Source organism: Sardina pilchardus, chromosome 4 (genome assembly GCF_963854185.1).
Source record: "Sardina pilchardus chromosome 4, fSarPil1.1, whole genome shotgun sequence".
NCBI classification, from domain to species: Eukaryota; Metazoa; Chordata; class Actinopteri; order Clupeiformes; family Clupeidae; genus Sardina; species Sardina pilchardus.
Window position 1 is genome coordinate 23363930 of NC_084997.1, and position 10994 is coordinate 23374923.

At 40.3% G+C, this 10994-nt stretch overlaps 1 protein-coding gene across 5 annotated transcripts; it reads right to left on the bottom strand.

Moving 5' to 3' along the window:
- Nucleotides 1–538: 538 nt before the first annotated feature.
- Nucleotides 539–7331, bottom strand: LOC134078618 (splicing factor U2AF 35 kDa subunit-like protein). Of its 5 annotated transcripts, none has more exons than XM_062534678.1 (8): nt 7232–7331; nt 6446–6533; nt 5707–5773; nt 3256–3305; nt 2456–2554; nt 2027–2160; nt 1705–1797; nt 539–946 (listed from the first exon to the last, which is right to left on the bottom strand). In XM_062534678.1, exons 1-8 carry the CDS (start codon nt 7273–7275, stop codon nt 736–738), a joined length of 786 nt encoding a protein of 261 aa, XP_062390662.1. In that variant the 5' UTR covers nt 7276–7331; the 3' UTR covers nt 539–735. The 5 variants fall into 5 exon arrangements, with proteins under 5 accessions (XP_062390662.1, XP_062390661.1, XP_062390658.1 ...); XM_062534677.1 differs by having other exon boundaries at nt 539–949; XM_062534674.1 differs by having other exon boundaries at nt 3256–3314.
- Between the last annotated feature and the right edge of the window lie 3663 nt (nt 7332–10994).

Sequence of the window (10994 nt, forward strand, 5' to 3'; positions counted from 1 at the left end):
ACACGTGATGCCTGTTCTATCAAACGTCCGGGAACAACTTTAGTCATCTGCTGGCACTCTGTATTAACTGCCAGTTTCCTACAAGCCTTCCAAAACCGTTAAGAACAGTTGTTATGAAGAGTTATTTCATCATAACAAAGCCACAAGAGCAGTGTTTATAAAGACAAAGGAAATAAGGAAATAAATGCAGACAAGACCAAAAAGAATATGAAAACGAATGTGTGGTTTAACTATTAAGCATGTGACACGTTGTCCTTTTATTCCCTGGTATGATGCGTCAACAAAACATTGGCAGGAGTTGGGTATTAGTCACACAAATAATCTTACAGTAAGGACAGCCCCCCCCCCAGACTGATGCAATTCATCGGACCTCTTGCAGCCTATTTCGCACATTTATATTACATTTAAAAAATCCTCCTGGTGTATTCAAACATTTTGCACAGTAGCTGGTAATCAGGTCACATTTACCATCAAAAGAGCAGATTCAGAAGTTTGCAATGCCAAAACATATCTGATGGAAAAAATAAGAACTGTACAATTATCACCAAAAAAAGCTTTTTTTATTGAGAAGACATGTCTTTACTAAAAAGGGGAGAAAGCTTTAAAAAAAAAAGAAAAGAAAAGAAAGAGAGACAAATCCAACAACTCCATCACATTTTGGTCATAATGAGACTACTTCTACACCCAAGAAAGGAGGGGGGTGTGGGGTGGAGGGGGTTTAAGCCACAGCTCAGCTCAGAATCTTCCAGAACGTTCCCGGTCCCGTGACCTCCGCCTCTCTCGGTCTCTGCCTCCACCGCCACCTCCGCCGCCGCCGCCTCCATCTCGTCCGCCACCGCCACCACGACCACCACCACCGCCACCGCCGCCGCCGCCACCACCACCATCTCTGCCGCGGTCCCGGGAGCGGGAGCGGCGTTCCCTGGATCGTGAGCGTGAGCGATGTCTGCTAAACAAAATGGTCGGATTAGTGAATGCGGATAAATGGTCCAAACAACCCACAGTTGAAAAGTAAAAAAAAAAAAAAAAACTCCTGGGTCAGCACCCTAAGCGTTCAAAGTAACTAGCCAAGAAGATGTAATGCAGGCCAAGCGAGCCTTTTTCTTCAGGGTCAGGATGTCCAGAAACTTAAACCCTCTTACTGCCGTCAGGGATTTCAGTAACCTGAGCTATCCTCTAGCAAATTTTCTAACCGTTCCGTAGTCACAGACCGTTTCCTCTGCTACCCTCATTTCGTTTCATTTCTCAAAATGAAAACAATGCAAATAAAACACAACTGGGGATAATGGAAACCTCATCCAGCTTCGTAATCAAGGCCGATTACCTGACAAGATTACTTTTCAGCAATGACTATGGCACAAGCAAAGCTCTAACCAATGATCTAGGAGAGGTAAATATTTAAGCAGGCAACTCAAAATGAGGTCACTCCGTGATACCCAATCCTCCAGGACAAGCATTCTTCACATACACAACTTGAGGGGGTATAAGCTCCGTCTTGTGACTTCCTTAAATGCTTGTGTGCTTTCCTCCTCATCTCACACCTTTTGACATGCAAACCTAAACATCGTTATGGAGTATGACGTAAAAGGGGTCATAAGGTGCTCCGCTGCTCAAAAATAACACGAACACTAAGCACTAAACTCATGTTATTTTCTGTCTTTCTCTCTCGGTCATACATATGTACAAACAAACACACATACACACCTTTTCTTGCGCCGGCCATAGAGCTCTCTCCTTAGCTCCCGTGAGATGGGCTTCAGGTGCATGAAGTTACAGAAGCCGCCTCGAGTGCACTCCCTGCAGGAGGAGAGAGGTACTGCAGTCAGTCATATGCAAGTCAAGAAGTAAAGTATACAGTACGTGTTAAAAAAAAAAGAAAATAGAAAAACAACTCTTCCTCCAGTTCACTCCCTGGATTGATTAAGTCAAGATTCCCGTTAGTGAAAGTTGAAACAGTTAGATGTGAGAAGAGCCAAGTCATTGTTAAAAAATAAAAAATAAATAAAAAATAAAACACTCCACTGACCCCATCTCATACTGACGACAGCAGGCTTCTCTGAAGTCGGTGACAGGGGACAGCTCAGCATGGATGGGCTGCCCATTAAACCAGCGGTTATTCAGGTCAATGACTGCTTTCTCTGCATCCTCTTCACGACGGAACTATAGGGGAGAAAACACACACACGTTATAAGCTTACCAACACAAAAACAAAAAATCTCTACATTTATCTTCATTAGGAGCAAACGCAAACCAGATTCCAATGTCAGTAGGAGTGGCCTGCTTTTTTTGTTGCTAGGATTTTTTTATTATTTCACTTATAGAGCACCAAAACATTACACGTCTCATGGCGCTCTACAGAGTGTTTAACATTCAGAGAGGGCCCATGAGTAAAAAAGTAACTGCCCTTGGACATACAAAAACAAGTTGCTTCACACAACCACTCCCTTTGACTCACCTTGACATACACATTTCCCACGAGGTGATCTCCCAGGTTATCACACACGTTCATCTCTTCCACCTCTCCGTACTTCTCCTCCATCTCCGTGAAGACCTCCTGTGGGGTACAAACAGATGAAGGGGTAGAGAAGGAGTATGGTTATGGTTATGGGATTTGGCAGATGCTTTTGTCCAACACGACATACAAACAACGCCATAGTTAATTTAACAATGAATTTAAAAAAGTTGCTCAGACTACATTAGAGAGAATAGTCGAAATAAACAACAATGTCAATTCAATCAACAGCCTAACAGAAATAAACAATGAAAATAAAAAAGGGACAATAGCAACTAAACAATAATCACATTTCCCATAGTAGGGTGATATGTGGACTCTGGTTAGCAAGTGTATGAAGGGCAGATGTAAAGCACTTCTCACACTGATGCGGACATGAGTGCGGTGCAAAAGGTTTTCAATATTCGACTACATTAGGCATCATTAGGTTCCACCGTTTTCAACACAACTCAGCACAGCAGTGTCGCACTTGGTTGCTGCCGATTCAGAAAGCGAGCATGTTAATTGTTTGCTTAATAAACATTCCGGCGCCGATGTACGTGACAAAAGACAGCACATCGGTCCCGTCGGTTCCTATCCGTGGAGCGTTTCGGAGTGAACTCTGACTCAGAACACATGCATGCGACAATGTTCCATTTGTATTGTAGACTGTAGGACTACCCGGGGGAACAAATGAAGAGAGCAAATTTGCTCGGGGAGCAACAGACACTCACACAAACAGTGCTGCGTAACGGGGCACTCACCTCAAAGAAGTCGTCGTAATGTTCCTGCATCTCCACATCGCTGACCGTGCCTGAACATGCAACACAAAGGGCAAAACAGCATAGAGATTGACATGGCGGAACCACAAACTACATATTGATTAGGAAAATCATGGCCTATCACTGCTGCCTATAGACTACACATCCAGATAGAACTGACAGCAGCACATATTCATTAACCATTTTCTCACTATACCAAAATACCTGTGCTTGTCTGTGGATAGCTGGTCCACTTTTCATAATCAGCAATTCAAGATCCACTTAAGGAGCATAAACAAATCAAAGTTTTAAATAAGCATAAACATTCTGCACTTTTTTCTGCCACACAATGACCAAAAAACATTTTAGAGAGCAAACAATTATAATGTGCATGTGATGTAACATCCTCAGTGGCAAATTCATGCACTAAACAACCACTATTTGGCTTTCTGACTGAGTGACCGTTACTATGTACCTTGAATTGGAAACCAGACAATAAGCCTATAGGCCTTTACATTTCATTAGGTTGTAGTCAAGCATGCAACGCGACATGTAACTTTAAAGAATGTTAAATGCTTAATGGAAACCGTCTTCCGTGAATACAGAGAATTTTCCTAACAGCCCAACGGTTGCATGTTAACCACAGGAGGCCTTTCTGGGAACCATAGAATCCATTTAAACATTCCGGGCACCAATAAACACCAAACCAAAACAAAAAATCAAGACAACTTTCTAAGGGCATTTTCAGACCTAGTGTTTGATTGTAACCATGTATTGTCTGCTGCAGACCAAACAATGTTGCACAGGCTTGTACCTGCACATCATTTTGAACTTTCTGCCGCTGTTTTCGAAACTGATGTTAACCTTTAAAAGGGTGGGTTTTGAACATTCTAACACAATATTCCATTCCGCAACAGAATGTTCTTGTCTAGTTCACACCAAGAAAAGTTCAGTGACGTGTTAACGTGTGACGTGTCACTGAACTTTCCTTTGCGTATTGCTTTGATCACAACTAGCTTCATGGCTGCAACACCATCTTTTCTGGCTCTTGATTCTACTAAGACGTGTCTCCGAAGCTATACGCTGCTTTCGCTCCCTCTTATAGACTATACTTATTTGCGTGTTGGACAGGGCTAGAGATTCTTAAGCACTTGCGCAAAACAGCCATATTGTTGCCTCATTATTTTTCTTCAGAAAGACATTTGCTTACATGGCAACTACCACACATTTAACCCACAGCCAGAATAATGTAAAATTGATACATGGGCCAAAACTCATCAACAAAATATAAATAAAATCAAGGGGCCACAAGAAACGTAGTCTGGTTTTCACCATACTATAAACACAATCTTTTAAAAATTGAACATTAGTCTGGCGCTTTGTTTCTACAGCACTTTGCATCGCTTTGCATTCGTTATCGTCATGTCACCGGCCAATAGCGTGCCAGGACTAGAGTATGTTAATATTGTTTATTTATCACAATATCAACATTTTAAGAGTGGCCCAGCCAGGGTCCACAACTGAAAAGGGCTGACCTGAGATCTACTGGTCGGGGTAAATCTGGTCATGATAAATTTAATGTACATAACTGGTACACTTCATTTCAATGGGTTTATACCACTGTATCAAAGAGTAATAAATATGTACCAACACAGTTGATACATGTGCTACGTACTGTATGGTAATGGCAGACATGTCCCAAGACATCAAAGACACATACATGTCATACGTCTGTGCAAGTAATTAACTGGTACACTTAACAGGTTTATTCCACTGTATCAAAGAGTAACAAAGGTGTAGCAATGCAGCTGTTAAATGTACTCTAAGGACAATGAGGCCTTGACTGGAGCTAAGAATGGTTTGTATATCAAATCTATCTTGACCAGATTTTCCCCATCCAGCAGGTCTCAGGTCAGCCCTTTGCCTCTGATGAAACATCGGCAAAGTTTTGTAAAAGCACTCAGTATTACAATGTAACAACTATATGTAGGTACTCACAAATACATAATGCAAGTACAATGCTAGTACCTGATAGTACATGTTGTTACACAGGTTGTACCACTGTACCTAATTAGGTAGGTACACTGTAACAGCGACACATTATTGTTACCAAAAAAGAAAACATTTTGGTTCGCAGTATGGCAAAACAAACTCTTTCCCGGTGATCATTTAAGAAGGGTAAGAATGAGGAGCGCTGTGGCGTAGCAGGCTACAGCGCTCATACCACATATGGGTCCGAGTGCCCACGGGGACCCAGGTTCGAGTCCGGCCTGCGGTCATTTCCCAGTCCCACCCAATGGGAAAGTGGATGCCAATGCCAAAGTGGATTTACAAGTTTTGATTTTTCTTTAAGTTTATACAGACAAGGGCTGCTTCAGAGATAAATCCAACTAACACATACCTTATCAGAATTTAGATAGTTGACATCCAACATACAAAAGAATGAATACTTACTACGTAGACCATCAGCAGATTGGGCAGAGTTTTGAGGGTTTCGGTAAATATTCAGGAGGGCAATAGTCTGAAAAACAAAGAATCATAAATTGTGGGTGTTTAGACAGAAAGTGTGTCCACATATAGCTGACTCTGTCATTGCCCTTTTTGCGCAACACATAAAGGGTTGAGACCCAGTAATGAACACAAGCAGAACAATTTAAACAGTGGAACCAAATTTTCAGTTGGGATGCACGTACACCATTTTTAGCTATTACTATTTCAAATAACCAGGCCGGTTAAAGCAACACCAAAGCACTTTTCCTCTGTTGCACGCACAGTATTTGTTTATCCAGCAAATAACGATGTCCACAGACAATGTAGAGTATGTTGCATGATTTTATGATAAGTATGTATGTAAGTATGATGTATTGAGACATCGAAGCAAGTCAAATTTGTAGTTTCATTTCAAGTCTCATTTCATCAACCCCCCCCCCCCCCCCCCCCGCCCCTCAACTTAAGAACAAAAATTACTGAAAATGCATTTTACATATGCTACAGTCTGGAGACTTTTACAGATTGATCAGTGACTATTCTATGCATGGTAGTTCATGCACGTCTATAACAATCGAGATGCAGAGGTTTCGCAAGAATTGCACATCAGAAACGAATGATGGAACCTAGGGCGTATTATATGCATTTGCTCTTGGAAATATCCTGAAAGTGAATGGAGAAACACCCAAATTGTTCTGTTACCAACCTGGCTGAAGGTTGGCTTGTTGTGAAGCCTGGAGCATCGATCCCCATGGCGGCATGCTCCGATTTTGAAATAAAATGAGCAATTAACTCTGTGAAAAGAACATCATGTTTAACGTTAAACACCATCGTGAATTGAAACTTTCCTCGTCTGCAGCATAACAAACCATAACGTTATATCAAGTAACAACAACGTCGGCTAACTCTGCACTAACAAAGCCACAGTTTTGTGGTTCTGCAGCTACGCATGGTTTTACATAAAATCTAAAAAACAAATCAACCATTAGCCTACTAATTACAGGCCAGTTTGGACTGTTACACTTGTAAGACATCTAACTATGTGAAACAGTCTTTCGGATTAATGAATCCGAGATATCTTTAATCTTATATCAGGGTGAAACTCAATGAATGAACTGTGAAGAGCTGTGCTAACTAGCCATTATTAATTGTTAGTCACCTCGCTAGAAGTATGGCCGCAAACTGCACGAAATTAAGCTAATATCCACTAAAGTCAAACAATTTCCACTCATATATTTAAGTAAGTTTGATGGAAATACATCTTGGTACTTGTGACTACTGAACGAGATATGGAAACAAGCATGTGAGCTAGCTAAATCAGCTAGCCAGCTAGTTAGCCTTCAAATCGCTAGTGCGCTAACGTCAGCGTTTGCTTCCGCAGTTTCTTTAAACTTGATACTCAAACAGTCAATCGTATTTACACATATAAAATAGCATTAAGTGGTCCACATGATTATGCTGTTTTCGAAATGAAATAACAAATGTTACTCACTTATCTTTCTCTGTTCCGAAAATGGACGCCAGGTACTCCGCCATGTTTGAAATCGTCAAAAATCATTTGCATCAGCAACGTCATTTCCTCTTGTCCTCAGAGAAACAAAAAACGATTTCGAATGCTGACCTCTATGGTCCCTAGAAGAAAAGAAAAAATGTTTAGCCTACATCCAAATCCAAATTATAATTTCACTAGGCATTTTATTCTTACTTATATATGCATGCATATTTAGAGTTGACTTAATTATCTTGACTATGTATCTCCATACTTTTTATGCTTATTCATTTGCCTTTTTTCACCAGCCAACTGTGTGGCTTTTTGGCTAGCCTATTCCTTTTATGTGTCTATGAAATTCCTATTTGTGTTCCTTATTCGTATATGCTGTATTATCTCATTGTTTGCTTCACCTGTAATGCACATAATAGGCTTAATCCCTTTTCATGTGCTCTGCAAATAAAGTGACTTATGCCTATCAAAACCTGTGAAAATGTTTTCGTCCATAATTGCATGTTTTTTTATTACTGCAATTAAAACTTCTGCTTCTATTTGTAATAACAATTCAAAAGAAATAAGTAAGATTAAATTGTCAATGATCCAGGCAACATAACATAACCGTAGGCCTAAAAGGCCAATGACATGTAATTGCAACTGAAGCCAGTGAGGGCAAACTACAAACAACAAAATGTTCTTAAAGCCCTATAACCATAGACATTCCATTGGCCTATAAATTATGTGCACCTCTTTTTAACACATGCATGGGACCTAAGAGCTTAACATTTAGGTCCATTTTCTCACACACAAACGCTCTCTCTCACACACACACATAAACACACAAACACGCACACACTGTTTCAGAGATTATAATTTTTAGACTGGTAAAAGAAAGAAGTTTCCAAGCACATCTCCAGATGTACACATCTGTATAATAATGTGGAAAGGACATCAAGATATTCAGCACTTCAAATATTTACTCTTACTGTAGTGAAAAGATCACATTAATTAAATTGTGGAATGCGCCCAGGTGTTTTCAGCTGGCAGAAGGTCACTGACCTTATATAATGGGTCTCATAGGCAATCTCAGGACATTCAGATTTTAGTGGTTTGTCATGTTTGTTTGATAGAGACCACAAAATGGATGCAGCACTATTTACTTTCTTATGGATGCTACACTATTTTAAACACATCTCAACAATTGAAAAGCTGGAATTAGTAACATTTAATTGGATCTAATTGAATTGTGATGTAACTAAGATATTACACCGCAAGGAGCGGTCTGAAAGAATAACACAATTTGATACCAAGCAGGATGATATCCTTTTAAATCAACATATGCAAATAAGATGAGTCCCTGATGTGTGAGTACAAGCAAGACATACAAATCAATCAAGAGATATGCAAACTGATCATGCACTTTTTGAAGGCAAATATGTCTTCCTTACAAAAGATTATCAAAACAGCACCTATGATCATATTTCAGTGATCATGCTATGGCTTGTGTTCCTATCATGTTACATAGAGATGATTTACATAAAAATCCAATTAATCACCACTACGTCCCAAGCAAGCTTCTATGTGTAACACGGTGGGAGCTATACTATCACTACAGCACAGAGTATTTAAATAGATCAGCACAAGAGACAGAGACACCAGAAAAGAGGCGCGTTCATCCACACCATGGATCCATTTAGTGTCATATTTTACACATTCAATGGGCCTATTTCTCTCTGCTGCATTTTGATCAATTCATTTTTCATATTTTGCATTCTTTCTCAAGAGCGTGGAACAGCGGAAGTCAAACAACCCTTGAAAATTCTGCTGCTTGCTGTCGCGATGTGCTCTGCTCTCCTTCAGGCTTTTGTTTTTAAGTACATTTTCCTATCCCAGTCCCACTGGCTTTCTCTGGCAGTGTTTCACGTCGTACTTAAAGACCTTGTGGAGATCAGCATGACAACCACGGTGTGGCTCAATGTTTTCTACTTTTCGCAGATTGTTCCTGCACAGAGGGCCTTTTCCATGTGGCTGAAGTCAAATATCAAACTTGTCATATATTGTGGTTTGCTCTTTGACTGGCTGTTTCTTCTCAGCAATGGCATTTTAGAGATTTCCCTTTCATCGGCAAAAGCACAAAATGCTGTCAATTCCACAGGCAATGGCACAGATCCACACAAATATTCACCATACCATGTATTTTCTTTGGTCAGTCATGTGATTGAACTGCTGTATCTATTTCTGAGTCTTGTTATGATGTTGGGATCTGGCTGTGCCACCGTGAACTATCTAAAGCATCACATGGAGAACATGAAGTCAAGCATGAAGTCTTCTCTGGAGAGTCAGCTGAGGGTGACCACCACGGGCATCGTGCAGGCTGTTTTCTACTTCCTGTGCGCCGCGTATATCTGCATCAGCATGTTGCACAATGACATCTTCAAAAGCAACTTTGACGAGAACGACTACATCTTCTTCTCCATTACGTCAGTCTATTCTCTTGGAACTTGTATCAATCTCGGCGTTGGTCAGTCTCTGTTTAGGCGGAAGACTGTTGACCTGTGGCACAAGGTCTCAAAGATGGTTCAGTGAAGGAGACAAATACAAGTCATTGTGTCTGGTTGAGAACCATGGTTCATTTTACAAAAGAGAAGATCCATAGATGAGTGACTATTTCTGTTGAATAGATGAACCACGCTCTGTATATCCACCTGAAAGATAACTAAACTGGACACTTTATGTGTGAACACCTCTAAGTGTACTTTTTACCTTTTAAAAAGAAGTCTGCACACCAGATAATGGTCCTCAGTGTTCTTTAATAGTCACCACGAAACACTGAGGAGCATTATCTGGTGTGCGGACTTCCTGTTCTTTTTAACTTTTGCTCATCTGTCCAGCACCCAGTGTTTTATCTTTTTGGATGTGCGTGCGGTACTCTTTTTGCATATTTTTTACCTTTTGCCAGAATAATTGCTGTGGTCAATTATGATAAGATTGTTGTATAAAACAAATGCTTAAATAAGTCATATACAGTAAGTGTGGACCTGAATAAATCTGTGCACCCACAATGTCTCACTGTTAGTTTGCTTTAAACTTTTATCACAGTTTGCTACTCTTTCTGTATTCAGCACCTTTAACAACTCATGGTCTTATGTTTGTTCTCGGTTCTTAGAATTGTGGGCATTTTTCTGCTCCTTGTTTTTGGCATTCATGTAATCTTACGTAATATCATGCAATCATCTAGGCTGGGTAAACCCTGCCTGATCTGCTGGCAATTTGGATTTCGCCCTGCAGCTCAGGCTGGAAACCTGCACATTTATCTCTCCTGCTTCCTGTCCACGTTTGCTGGAACCAATCACAAACTCGCTTATCCACCAGGCGTACCCTGATCGTTGGTCTGATTGGTTGAAGGACATTCCAAAAGCGTAGTCATTTGAACTATGCCCATTGATCACGCCTCGAGCAGTAAAAATAAAGCGCTGACTCCCCAGATTAATGTTCAATTTTAAATGATTGAGTTTAGTATGGTGATAGCCAGACTAGCAACTATCTATAATACTGGTTGATCTGCAGTAATGTATCTTACCTAGGGACACCATTTCACATATTTTTTGCATTGTCCTCTTCACCTAATCTGGATTAACAGATCAAGAGTGGCCATAGACTACAAATCAAGTTATTCTAATGTCAACATGAGACATTATAAATAGACTATCTTTAATGAGGAAGACATCAAGAGCTTCAGGGATATATAAATAAAAACAAATCATGAGGA